The following is a 15266-nucleotide window of genomic DNA, read 5'->3' as shown; positions in this document are numbered from 1 at the left end:
CGGTCTACGATTTCCACAAAGCCTTGTTTGACCCAATCGAGTTCTGTAACCCCTTAGGGGACAGAATTGAATTAGGGGTTACGAACCTTTTCACATAGGTTTCGTCGGTACTTACTACATGAAGGGGTTCCATTGAAATGTAAATAAAATGCATAATTTTAATGTAAGTACTTCAATAATGTTAATAAATTAAAAATATCTAACAAAATAATACTAATGAAATAAAAATAAAATAAAGTAAATGCTTAAATAATGCACAGTAAATATAGATGTCTCAATGTAAGCGATAATACACTCTATATTAAATAATATACTGTTACTAACTATTCTATAAAAGTAAATTTATAGAGAGAGAGGATGTGCACAGAACAACTGACTACTGAGTAAAACAACTTCATGCTTTTATAAGCCCCTGTCCAGGACGTGAGACTACCCACTGGGTGTAGGCAGATTATGGGTGATCCACCTGACGGATGATGGGGAACACCGGGCGCCTGTACTTCCCAATAGGCGAGCCGCATGACGGATGATGGGGAATACCGAGCGAACCGCAGGGCTATTGTATTTCCCGGATGGGGTACCTACAGGCGGGATGTACTTCCCGGATGGGGATCCTACGGGTGAATGCAGTTCCCGGATGACTGATATGAGCTCAGCATGAAGTGGTCGTTAGGAGTGACCGCTAGGCTGATTGTCGCTCTTAACATAATTTACTTATATTAATTTTAATTTCCTTATATTAATTGTAATATAATTTGCTTTGTTTCAGGGTGAGCCACTTGCCGTGGGAATTTTTAAAATTTATACAATAAAAAAATTTTTCCTATAGTCGAATAGATATAACTTCCGAATTGGAAGGCTGTGGAGGGGCAGCGAGCAGTGGGGAGACTGATGCCGCGGTTTTTGCAACGTTGGTGCGGGCACTGCCGTGAGTGGTCACTTTCTCACCGAACACTGAAAAGAGAACATGAGTCGCGCCAGCGTACTTACCAACAAACAACGCGTCAGTGTGTGTTGTCTTTTCGATTGTTTATACTAGTAATCAGAATCGAAATTTCTCTAATTTAACACAAATATGTGCGATATTAATATGTTACCATTATACTATATAATAATCTACAACTACTAAATAATTCGGATATCATGAAGGACAAATAATTTGGGTACTCTGAAAACCTAATATTGCATTCACAACACAAATATATTTATTTCGGGGGCTGTCAAAATACTTCAAACACCGTCAGCATACATTCTGTTGACGTATATTTCCTGTGTTCTTTAATCAGTTTGCACTCTATATTCGTCAGCAAAATATTCCAGGTCACTAGTTTCACTGTCACTGTCATCTCTATTCACGTGAATTATCGTTTCCTCTACTGCTGTTTCAATGAGACCTTCTTGTGCCCACGCTTCTAAAATAGATTTTTTGTGTGCTTTACGATATCCGTCCATTCTACGGTTGTACTTGTTGAAGTCCTTCTTCGGTTAACCTCCTAACTTCAGTCATGTTAAATGTTTTATTGTTCCGAGCAACGTGTCCCTTAACTTGTGCCCAAACCATCTCTATTGCATTGAAATGGCAATGGTAAGGTGGCAGTCTGACAGTTTTTTGTCCTTGGGCTTTAGCCATCTCATCTATAATATACTTGGGGACCGGTGCGCGGTGGTTTATTCATTTCACACATTTATAACAACTCGGCTTTTTGTAAAATCTTCTGCAAATTGTATGTTATGCTCGCGAAGCCACGCCTGAATTTCCGCTTTTTTGTTACGTTGCAGTTGGGGCCTTATCTAAAACCTTGGAGTGGTATGGGGCGTTGTCCATAGCAATAACCGATGGAGCAGAAAGGTTAGGTAGAAGTGATTCTCTGAACCATTTTTAAAAAGTGCCATGGTCCATTTCTTCATGGTAGTCTGTGGTTTGCTTTGAAGCAAATAACAAGCAATAATTAGGAACAAACCCTCCAGATGTACCAGCGTGCAGTAAAATAAGCCTACCGCTTTTGCCAATATGCCTTTGCTGATGTGGCAACAGTGCCTGTTGCTATGGCAACCGCGTCATACGCTCCTCGCTCCTATTGGTCAGGTAGCTAACCAGGCAGTTCTCCCTCTCACTCCAACGTCAGAACGCCCCGCCCCGCCGATTCGGAAGTTATATCTATTCGACTATAATATTGTTTTTATTGTCACACTCCTAGCACTCTTATTCTTATACAGTAAAATGTTACACTCCATCTCGACGAGGCTCCTCGGACCAGTGGTCAACGCGGTAGTCTCGCGACCCCTAGGGGCCCGGGTTCGATACCCGTCGTCGACTTCCTACACTTTTTGCACCTTAATTCTAGCTACCACATAGTTCAAGTCTTCACCACCTGGCTACACCACCGTTTTCTACAGTTTTCGCCACCGAGGGGTGCGGACGTCAGGGGGCGGGGCTTAGCCGCCATCTTGGATCACGTGACCTCCTCTCGACCAATCAGAACGCTGTCTTATACTCCGGGGTATACTACTTAGAAGCTATGAGGATTAAAGGTTATAACTCTTTATAAAGAGGAGAAAATATTAATGAAAGATGTTTAGTTTGTTCAATATGTAATTTAATATTGTATTAGAAAATAAATTAACAGATTTAAACAATCTACTAAGAATATCACAATATATACAAAAAAAGCAGAAACTAAATTTGCTATAGAATTGAGAACTATTACCTGTCATTTTTCATAATTTGGATATTAAATTTCATTATGATTTCAAAACTCATTCAAATTTCATTGAAATTTTGATGATTTTTTAGTACGTTTAGAGTAAAGAATTGCAGATTTTAGTGTTAAATAATATTGCGCACTTTCAATTTTTAATTTTAATATTCAGTATTTCAATATTTTCCTTTTCAATATAAATATTTATTAAAAAAATTATTTAGATGAGTTAAACATAGTTGGAGAACTAAGATTAAAGGTTATAAAAAATTGAGTAAATAGGATGAAAATGAGAAATTTGGAATTTAGATATAATTAATTATAGTAGAATAAGAAGATTTTAAAGTTCATTTACCGAATATATTTCATGTTTTTTATAGGATAAAAAGATAAAATAAATGGATAAAAAAATAGATTAAATTTAACTGTAGTTGGAAAAAATATTATTGAGATAACGAATGTGTAAAGATTAACTTTTTTTAATGAAGCGACTTATCAATTTCATTGAAATGTTTGACATAATATTTGTTCATGTTTTCACAATAAATGAGTTTGGAATTTTATGTTTAATTTATTACTAAAAATATAACATTTTCTATTAGATTTTGTAGATTCATTTTGGCACTTTAGACAGTATTTTCACAAATTGTTGTAGGCTCCGAAAGTGAGGAAGAAGCACCATATTAATATTTACTTATTTATATACCATATACATAAGCTTTATGATGGGTTATAAGGAAGTTTTCGGTAAGTACTACCTTTAGGGCGAATAATGATAAAACCTAGACTTGTTGCATAAGCTTATGGAAATCAGCCAATTATTAATTTGATCGAACAATGTTATTTCTAACACTATACTAAGTAATTCCAAACTATGTCTTTACACAGTAGTGATAAAACAATTAAAAATAATAAAATATTGCACAAGTAATATTGCCATTATTTAGTTTACAAATTAACGTAAATAAAGAGAATTCTTTTTTGGCGCAAATAAAACAGTTTAGATATAGAAAGTATATTTTGTCACGAATACACATAAAGTGTGCGCCAATGAAATGAAAACAAGACAGTTGACTTGAGCAGTAAAAGGACTGACGAATTGGAAAGGGTGGGAAAGTGAGAAAGTTTTGATGAAACGACAAATCTGGGCGAGTTACATAGTAAAATTTAAAAGCTGTATGAAACTTTGGCAGCAGAAACAATTTGATTGGATCACATGAAGTACTGTACTAGGGAATGGACTGCATCTCGGTGTACTTACGAATAATAATCTTAGAGTACTTTTATTTTATATAAGAGTGCAGCTGTGGGGTTAATGGTCACGGCTAATGTCAAATTTATAAGTTCTTTTATTTGGTACAAAATCTTTGTCTGAATAATCCTGTTGATAAGTTGTATCTATAAATAACAACAAATATACGAAAATATTTTGAAAAATAACGTGTATTTATTTGTGAAGTCACTTGATGATGAAATCTTAGATTTCGAAATACCACGTCCTAAAAGTAATCAGCTTCAACGCACGTCAAAATTCAGGTCAGCGTGGGAGACTTCTCGTTCTCCTACAGTGGACAACATCCTGGCCTGGAGACTAAATCTCAATCGACTGTCCTGTACTTTATATAGTTTCAATCTTCAAAATTTAGCGTATACAAAAACGAAAACCCAAATACAAAAATTTCTTTCATCAACTGGTGGCCGACACTCCACTAACGCTTTCCGACTTCGTAGGTATAGATTTTAAATATATAAATATATTTAAAACACAACCCTGGCTTTGAAAAGTAATACATCAACAGATATACAAACGTCACAACGTTTCATTGTAAATCTCCTGCACAATAGAATACACGATCAAAGTTCACTTCTTTCTGCAAAAGTGTGCAAATTAAAAAAAACTCTAATTCATCATATATTGGTATTTATGTGACAAAATGTGTTCCCTCTGTTCAAAAATACTATACTAAACAATGTAAAAACTCACACGATTACATATTTGTGTTTGTACTGTATAGTATTAAATTGCGTAGTATAGTACAGTTTACTAGGTCCGAGCTTTGTTATTAAATCTCAAGACAATAGGTCTTTGCAAAATTAGTTTAAAGTTGATAAAATATTTGAGTTTAACGGAAAGACAAGTTAGAAGATAGAAGAATTGCCATATTATGAGATACGTCATGCTCAATCAATCCAATTTTCATTCGTTATCCCAGTCAATTAAACAATGTAAACAGCAGTTTACTGTTGAGCTTGCTGTAAAGATGACAGTGTGGGTTAAGCTAACTAACCAAACTTTATTTGAAATCAACTAACCTAGTATCTTCAATAAATGTGTTAATAAGTTATAAGTTAATAATATGTCGTATTATTAACATTTATCATGTACTGATTTGTATACATCGAGAGATTCCATACGGGCCCTGAGAAGCGCAACAGGGGAGTGGTGTCGTACGGAGTGGGAGAAGCCGTCAAAAGAGGGGAGGGGCTGACTGCCGCCGCGCCGTCGCGCCACAAAGCTTGCCACTGTCACTATTGTCCATTGAGCTGGATCTGCGTCCTGCGTACGATTATTTAAACACATGTTAGACCAATTTAACATTGGCAGTAATAGTTAACATACTGCCAATAGTAACAATTAAAATATTTCTATCTGAATTTAAACGTTAATGTTTACAATTGAAACTTAGAATTTAAGAACAATAATTTTGTTTACTTACTGAATGCTGTAAACTGGTTACTGTGGTAGAGCTTCGATCCCACTTAGATTAAAGTCACCATTATCATCATCACTGCCACTCTCACTCATGCTGCTGTCACTGTCACTTTCATCTTGCAAATTAATGACGATATGTTCTGTCATTTCGTCAATTTTGAGGCTATAACCTAATGTAGTCTTCCTCTACTTTTTTTTCACGTGGTTTACACGAGATAACCATTCTGCAGTAGTTATTTCCTCAAACGTTTTGTTTCCACAAGCTGCTTTATTATTTTCCATTGAAAAAGATACATTACGTTTAGCCACCCTCTGTTTCATGACACTCCATATCATTTTCTATAGGATTAAGTTCGGGATGGTAAGGGAGGCAAGCGCAGAGTTGAATGACCGTGTTCAGCCAAAATTGCATCAATTTTTGAACATTTTAAATTTAGGTTTGTGTAAATTAATCAAACTGTACAGCTCCGGTTTTAGCTACTTGTTTGGAAATTTATATTTCTGTCTGATAGCCATTTAATCATGTCACCTTTTCTGGAATTAGATGTTGGCGCTCGGTTAATTTCGACATTGTGGTATGGGGCATTGTCAATCACAATAACAGAATGTTCAGGGAGATTGGGAATTAATTTACTTTTCAACCATTTCTCGTAATTTGCAAAGTTCATATCGTTATGGTAATCGCCGGTTTTTTAGCCTGATTCAAAAGTTAGCAACGCGTTTTTTTATAAACCCTTTCTCGTTTCCAGCGTGTACTATAATTAATCTTTTTTCCTTTGCTAACTGGTACTTTACATCCCTCATTGCTGTCGTCAGTCCAGGGTTTAGGGGTTGCATGAGTCGTATGGATATAAGTTTCATCCATATAAATAATGGGTCTGTTCTCAGATCTGTACTGAGTAATTTTAAAAAAAAAAAAAATACTCTTTTCTCTCTCGGATTTTAATTTTTTATACCAATAATTTTCTGTTATTAGTAGTCTTCTTCCATCTAAAATTAATTTTTCTTTAAAATGCATCGAAGAGAGAAAGAACTACCTTTAAAATTAATTGAACTCTTCAGAACAGATAGCAGAGATTTTATTGTTGGTCTTTCGCCATGAATTCGGTGAAATTCATTTATAGTCCTCCTAATAACACCTACATCGAAATTGTCTAGATCGGTTTTAGGTTTTGTACGATTTCGATTTTTTTTTCGGAGTACTGAATTCTGCATTGTCTTGAATTACTTTTTTTCCTCTCAGAAACTATTTTTTTTAATAGTTGTCCAATGGCACACCAGTTGCAGCTTTTACACGGAACGAGAACATTGTTTTATGTTTATTGCGGCGCCACTTTCTTTCTCATTTTTTCATGTATTCATAAACGTTTGCTACGATTTCTCGAGCTTGGCTATGATATACTTTACCACTTCCAACTTTTTTTCAAGAAGTTTACACCCGCCATTTCAGAAATATCACACGGAAATCCTATAAGCAGTAACGGGCGGCAAAAACAGTGCAAGTATCACAGAGGCAAGAAGAGTGTTGAACAAGCAAGCGCGAGGTCCTCACTACACAGCTCCGCGATACAGACTGAGGAAGCGTTACTCCCACTCCTCCAAATGACAAGTAGACCACTGCGCATCGCCAGGCCAGAGCCCGTATGGAATCTCTCCATCAGTATACTCAGTGTTTTCTTGTTGCTAACGTAGTTACCACACATAAGGCCAATGGAACCAGAGTCACTTCTTAACAAACAAAAATTGAGACCAATAAACCAAAGTACGATTTCCAGTAGCAATGGAGACAGTTTCTCTGCAGGTTTTAACCCTCATCAGTTATTACAGTTGTTACAGTATGTGTATAGACAGACTGAAATAGAATTTTTCACATCAGAAATTGGCAAGAGCGACTTTTCTACCGCTCAGCTACAGGTATTATTAGAAATGTGTTGTTATTAAAAGCTCAAACTACTTTAAAATTGTACCAGCCGCTCAAAGAATCTTTAATGTAGAATTTGTTTGTACATTTAAAATCTAACTCCAACTTGAGAGTATAATTTACTAACTTTCTGGTCTTTCTTTCTTCCAAGATTTTTATTTATCCCTAATAAACTTTAAAGAAGAAATTTATAACCCTCCAACGTTTTATACGTCTTTAGAAAAGCCATTAGTAAAATGTGAGTACGTTTTACCTTTAAAACATTACTGACTATTAATAACAGCAGTTTTGAGCTCAGTTGAGTAAGAGATATTTAAATAATAATTATATTTGAATGTAATCTAGTGTTGTCTTTTTTAAATGTACCTGTTATTCCCTAATCAAGAGACAAATAAAATATTCCTCCCTTTTTTGTAAGCTATTGCCTCTTAGTAATATTATAACTCATTTCTTTTTCACAGTCTTCTTCCAGTAAATTTTAGGTTTTGTTGTTAATTTTATTTGTTTTTGTTTCTTGTGAATAGTAAAATGTATTTTTTGCGTTTGTAATTATGTACTACTACGAAAGCCTTATATTTAACTCATAACTCCGGTTTTAATGTTCCAAAATAATTCTTGTAGTATATTCAATCTATGCTAAACTATTTGATTATTCTTGAAGTACAAATGTTCAAAAGTACAAAGTAGTTTTTTGAAGTACAAATTTAGTATATTGCGTAAGAAACATACATGGCATAAGTTTGGTTACACCACTGCAGAAGTTGAAATTCATTAACTAAAGTTTCACGCAAAAGTTGTCATACCTATGAAGGACTACAATTAATCTACTAATCATAGGAATGATCGTATTTTTGGTTTTCATTACATCGTTATTTATAAATATGTGTTATTACATAAATATAATACTAAGGAAATTCCTTTCATGCTTTTTCAGGCATAAGAAATTAAACATCAATTAGGCTCTATGCAATTTAATTTAATATAGTTCAATTTAAAAAGTTGAAATAAAACACAAACTGTATAAAACGAATTAAATATTTATTGTCTTACATAAATATATACATACTTTATTACAATGGATTTAGCACCAGAGTAGAAACTTAACCTAAATATTTTTTACATGCCTATGTTAAATTATTAAGCACATAAAGATAGTCTTCATACACATTTACATAAGCACATCAAATACATATAAAACGTTGAATAGCAAAATTAAATTCACATTTAGTCATAAAAAACCAATTTCGCTTAAGGCAAAGCGTTTAAACATGAAGATTATTTTTAGAGTTGATACGTTGTAATGTCGTATAAATATGTAATTTTACATTCAGTTGCTAAGAGTTCGGCGTTAGCAAAAAATAAATTTGTTTATTTTACAACGTCATTAGCGCTAAATACAAGTAACTATTTAAAATACAAGAAACTGTTACACGTTGCAAAACGTCAAATGAGCTATCTTAAACTAGGTAAATGAATACAGTGTTAACGTAGTTTAAGTTAATGTATTATTTGATAGTTCATGGTATAACATGAAATTGTGATTATAAAAAACAACAAATCGATGATCATCTCGAACATTTATACAGCATCAACATAAATTTTACAATTTTGCATTAGTAAATTATATAAAATATATACCGTACTTAAAATTTGTAATACATTATATTTTGTTTTATTGATGATTATAGGTTAAAAAAAATATCTATTAATCTCAAATATTGCAGTTTCAGCCATTGATTTAAAAAGTATTAAATAATATATTTATGGAACCGAAATTTGTTCTATGATGGATCAAAACATATAAAATATTGCCTACCCAAGGATACAGGCGGATTTAATTTCAATTTTGGATATTCTTAAATAATCTTTAGAGTATAATTAATTTGTAACCAAAATATATAAACAATATACCTCGTGTATTATATTTTCTTTAATAAATCACAAGATACATACTGTTATATAATCTAGGAAATTAAACAATTCCAAACGGGTAAAAAGAAGATTGGCAATAAATAACATAAATTTATAATAATTACAATTCCCACTATATTTGGAAACATAAAACGAGGTAATAATGAGGGTTTTTTGTTAAACAAATATTCCACATAAACAAAACTAAAACTAACACAAACAGTTTAAATTCGTTGTAAAAACAATGGTCTTAATTATTCATTATAATCAAACCATTGAAATAAGGTAGACATGATATACAATGTTACAAGAGCATATTGCCGCATTGAACGATCTTTAACGTATAAGCAACGCCGTAGATAAAGCGTGAACATTAAGGCCAGTGCGACGATAAAAGGACACTTGCTCACTACAAAGTAAATTTTGTTTGGAAACGCTAGGCCTACTATATCTATTGGACATCGGTGATTCTCGAAACAAATCAGAACAGATAGTAAAAAAATTACTGGAAACTGGTCACAGCGCCACGCGGCGGCCAGACTAGTAACTACCATTGGCGGGATGTAACGCGACACTAGCGAATTCTGTTGACTGGTTCTGGATACTAATCTCAGTAAACAGTCTGGGTTTGGAATATCTTTGGGTCTGGTTAATGGGGTGTATATTTAGTGGCTACTTATTGGCCGCCTCGTCTCTCACGTTCACAGAAGCGGAATTGTGACCGTTAAGTTTTTGCGGATTCCCAAGAACTCTTTCCAAAAGCGTACGAGTCATTTGTTTATCGTTGTTACCAAGGGTTTCGTTGTAAATGGGTTTCATTATAAAAAATTGTCTTATGATCAACTGCAATTGGTAATTAGTTGAGATAAAAGGTTTCCATCAAATTGCATTTATACTAATAACCTTTTGTAATGTAGGCGTAATAAAACAGTTTATGTACTTGATTTTAATTATAATTCCTTCGATCGTCATTCTGCTTTTGCAAACGGGAGAGAGTTGTAAATTTTACAAACCATTCTGGATAATCTTATTGAAAAGTGTGTAAAGTTTCAAAATGATCAGCCAGTAAATGAGCTTGTCGTGGGAGCTTAAACGTTTAAACCTCTTCGTGGGAGAGACTGTGTATTAAGCATTTATACGTTTCTTCTTAATCACGTTCCTCTTCTAACAATATATTTTTATAACAAACAATGGTTTATATATAAAAGAAAAAGCACATATCTAGGCCAACTCAAGCGCTTAGTTGTAACAACGTCTGGCACTACGTGTACCGAAAAAGGAGGTAAGCAAAAACAGTAGTTGCAGCACTTTGAAAAGTGCACTTTGCAACAGTTCATGCACTTAAGTGATATCAGCATAGTTGATGTCTCAGCACGCCATGTACTTGTTGCACATTTCTACACTTAAAGAGACATAAAACATGTAAAGTGTTATAGGCATAGTACTTAAGCGCTTTCAAGCGCTATCAGAACGATATGCGAAGTGTTACCAACTGTAGCACTTGATAAGCTCACTTCGTGCCTATAAACGACATTAGAGCTTTGTATGGAAGTCCTCCACTTCGACACAGCGAGCCAAAAGCACGTTATGTAAGGTGTTAACCAGCTTAGCATTTGACAAGACGTGCCTTTCTACAGTTTATACACTTGAGCGCCACCAATACGTCATGTGGAGCGTTAGCAGGCGTAGCACTTGACAAGACCCACTTCATCACAGTTCATGCACTTAAGCGCCACAAGTTCTGTTGTGAAATGGTTTCTGTGAACGGATTTCTTGGATCCGTTGCAGACCGGGCACGGCAGTAGACGATAGCCTCCACACACCTGGCAGGTTGTACAGGCGTCTGGGCTCTGAAACACAATTTCAATATGTCAGTTCAGAATAATTGTAGTTACGTATTAGTACAAATGCATATTCGAATAGATTGTAATAAATATTTGTACATTTCGAAGGTCTGAAAGGTTTGGGTGAAAAGAAAATTAAACAAAGAATTCATATATCTACGTTAAAACTTTTAAATATTTAAAAATGATTATAATTTGGTTGATAATTGGATTAAAAAAACGTAGGCAACTCCACACGTAATAAAAAGCGAGTGACTTGACCGCTAAGTGAAACTATTAATATCGCGTCTACGTTAATAATAAAACCTTAGTGTAATTTATAAATAATTTAAATTACCACAAATAAAAATGGAACACTGCCATTCTTAGCCAAAAGAACAAGCCAGATAATGTTCCAGTTTTTACTTTTGTTTGCAATTTAAAAAGTAAACGATGGCTTTTTTACTACGGGAAGGTAGGGTTAATAAGCTCTGTTTAATACTTAAACAGAGGACGAAAGGTGACTTCGAACCACCACCAACTTTCGGACAAGCGAGTTGCTTGCAAAGACACAATCATTTATCGGTCACCCATCCAAGCAGCAGCCACGCTAGACGTTGCTTGATTCGGCTTCCTTGTAATAACCACTGTACCCGCTACACTGCTCTAATGGTAATTTATTATTTAAATTAAGGTTTAATTACTTATTTTTAGTTCAATTAAAAATAATGTAATTCGCTCTCTTATTACGTTACCAATTGATTACACAGTGGTGCTAAAACACGTTAATATGTATCATTGTTTTAATTAAACTGAAGTTTCCAACCAAGTTTCTTAGAACGAAAATCATTAAGAATAAAAATGCTTTATAGTTTTATTGTGTATTAAAAACTGCAAAACAATATGGAGTATACAATAAGAAATTTTGAGTCGCCATGTTGCACATGACAGTAAAAGTTTGAGAGTCTATCATCCTGCATTATACAAGTGACAGTTAGCTATATTTGCATTTCTCCAAGTACTAAGATTCACGCGGTTCTTACCATGATAAGATTTCCAAGCTCCATAGAGTTCACCTGCACTAGTTTATACATGCGAGTACTGGGAAGAGAAAAAACTATTTTGTAACTTACAGCCTAATGAATATCCAGGAGCACATCACTAACAACAATAGCCGAGTTTGTTGTAGATAGAGGTATTAATATTGATATATAGTTTAATTCAAAAGATAATATTTGGCATAGATGGTCCCTTAGAGTACCAAGCACTTGCAAGCCTAAAAGTTTGAGGGAGAACATTTCAAATACTGGCTTTGACTGGAAAAGACTGGAACACGGCTAGCTTCATTTTATTCCAAGGTGGCATACCGAGATATGGACAACAGGAAACTTAAAACCCCATCTTTACTCATCTTGAATATCATGTCTCTCTAGAAGCAGCTAATAGATATTCATAGAAGTAAGATCAATGAGAGAGTATCCTAAATTTCTTGACCTAAGTGAAAAAAGTTCTACTGGGCTGAAACGTGTCTGACATGCTGTCGTGGAGAGCCATATGGCGTCCAATACTAATAAACTGAACTCCGTGTGACTGTACACTGTATCATATTAACATTGTTTTGACTATCGTCGTGGTGTAAAAAATCAATTGGAAGATAGACATAATTAATTTCATGCACTTCAAGGTTAAAATATACATCGAGAAAAAAAACTATTAAAAAATCATCAGTCATTTCACTGAAAATTAGATCTTTTTCCAATCAGTGAACTCGATGTGGGGCTCCAAAAAACAAGGAGCTGCTTCAGGATGGAAACTCCCAGAGACTTGGAATTTCGAAAGGAACTTCCGTAGTTGACACGCTTTCCAAGGCTGGTAGTTGTCAAAGGAGAGGAACATCTTGAGGGACTGAGAGTTCTCTGAAGTCTAGAAGCTCCCATAATATGCTCTGAAGAGAGGGTTTAGAATTGAACAGGATAATTACACATTCCGTTGGCATTTACGGAACCAAATTATTTAGTGACGTAAGTTTCAATGTAATATCTTATGAACTACAATGAAGATATACCTTAATTTTGTGGCCGCTGAGCAAAACGGGCTACATACCTAAGCACTTAAAATAAACTATCATAATAAAATTATTTATATCCTAGTAGTAGCCATCCTTTATTGTAACTGAAAACAAAATCGGGAAAGAATTTTAAAATTAAATTTTTTTAAACGAAAGGAGTTTTTAATAACGGAAACAAAGCCACCTACAGAGATACTGAAGACAAAGCGGCGCCGAAAAGTTTTTAAAATGAAAAACTTTGTAAATCCAATAAACCCAAAAGACTGCACAGTTAAATGTGAGGAGCTGATGAACTTTTGATTGCAAACAGGCAAACTTCTGATCCAGACGCAGCGTTCCTGGGTGAGATTTACCACAATGTAATTATTGAAACAATGTGACATCTCCTACAATATTGGTTTGTATTAAAACAAATGTTTTGTTTGTTTCACATACATTTACATGTAGCCTATGTATACATTTTCATACAACTTTGGAGAGTAACATTTACAGGAATGGGCTAAATATTTCTGATTCCTAAACAGGGTTTAAAAATAAAGACAGGCACTTTTAAAGTGGGGAACCTTAAAACGCAACTGTATTTATTTATATATCTGATATCACTTCTAAAAAATTCATATGCGATTCCAACTATAAAAAGAAAATAACATTTCATATATTTTAAATATCTTTTCCTGGGTGAGATTTACCACAATGTAATTATTGAAACAATGTGACATCTCCTACAATATTGGTTTGTATTAAAATAAATATTTTGTTTGTTTAACATACATTTACATTTATGTATACATTTTCATATATGATTGGAGGAATGCTACACCTTCCTGATTCCCAGGGTATTAAAAATATATTACCGGGGAGATGTAAAAAAAAAATGATTTATTTATATTTCTGATATTATTCTGTAACATTTTTAGAAAAGATTAAGCTATCCACTATTAACGGTTTCATTATTGTTTTTAAATTATTTTCTTATTTGTATAGGGATAGTATGAACAACACAACAGGTTTTAAATTACATAAGATATCGTTTTCCTACTTTTTTAATGGACCACAAATAAGGGTTACCATTTAAAATCTTTGACCTATCTCTTCTACTTTATAAGAATACTGTAAAAAATAATGCAATGAATATTGCCTGAAATCTTTAATTTTGCTTCCATTATTAAAGATTAAAATATATATGGATAAAAAAGCAATAAAAGTGAATAGTAAACTATATAAGTGCTTGAAAAAATATTTATGAAATTAGTACTTTCACGGGCATATATATATATATATATATATATATATATATATAAATTATTATTCATTATTAAAGATTAAAATATATATGGATAAAAAAAGCCATACAAGTGATTAGTAAACTATACAAGTACTTGAAAAAAATATAACTTCTTATCTTAGCGCATTACAGATCCAATAGAAATTTACTGGAAAGATACCGTTGGGAAGATATAAGATGGCTCAAGGAAATGAGCGTAAGTGTGACAAGAGACCATCAGGTAACAAAGAGGGATGATGATGATGCCTCAAGGGAAGGATTTGTGTGGTTGGGAGGGGGGAAGGGTTGTGGGAAGGGTGGGTAAGTCGCCTACGTCGACACTCAATAGGCCTTAATAAAATATTCAGTATATCGTTGTATGTTCAGCAAGGAAGCTTACGTATTGAATCATGGGCATCCTATCAGTAACTTATTTTGTAAACAAAGGTACGAATATTTTCCCTTAATTCATAATGGTTTTAATAAAATATACCTTCCAAGTCAGACAGAGATTACATATATACCACGACTCTATCTACTTGAAACAATGTCGTTCGTTACCAATAAATATCAAATATAAATTGTTTAATGTGCAAGAGTTTCAATTGTCCTCGCAACCTGTACTTTATTTGCTATTTCATAAAAATAAAAAAATTCTTGTTATTTATTTCATATAAAGGAGAAGCCGATCCTCTTTTAAGCCTTATTCTGCCAGTCTACAGCCACTGGCCTGCGCGAGGAAATTAACAAACAATAATAAAGAGGAAAGTCGCTAGAATAAAAGGTCGATGATACTAATAAAGGTGCTATCTCAAAGACTAACGCTATCTCTAACTCAGGTCCAAAGAGGGGGGCCCTCATATAATA

The 15266-nt window shown here is 33.8% G+C and overlaps 1 protein-coding gene across 2 annotated transcripts in view; it reads right to left on the bottom strand.

Annotated features, from left to right (window-relative positions):
* Window positions 1-15266, bottom strand: part of LOC124357877 (glutaredoxin domain-containing cysteine-rich protein CG31559-like) — a 288139-nt gene that overhangs the window by 80057 nt on the left and 192816 nt on the right. Inside the window, exon 5 of one of the 2 annotated variants that reach the window (XM_046809964.1) lies at window positions 10477-11094. The exons of the other annotated variant lie outside the window; for it this stretch is intronic. Within the exon in view, the coding sequence (XP_046665920.1) occupies window positions 10921-11094 (174 nt within the window). The 3' untranslated portion in view covers window positions 10477-10920. Of the gene's footprint in view, window positions 1-10476; window positions 11095-15266 lie in introns of those variants that run through there. 2 annotated transcript variants of the gene reach the window in all.

Source organism: Homalodisca vitripennis, chromosome 3, assembly GCF_021130785.1.
Source record: "Homalodisca vitripennis isolate AUS2020 chromosome 3, UT_GWSS_2.1, whole genome shotgun sequence".
In the NCBI taxonomy this organism is placed as follows: domain Eukaryota; kingdom Metazoa; phylum Arthropoda; class Insecta; order Hemiptera; family Cicadellidae; genus Homalodisca; species Homalodisca vitripennis.
Note: the sequence above shows the minus strand (reverse complement) of the source record. Positions and strands in the feature narration are given on the sequence as shown.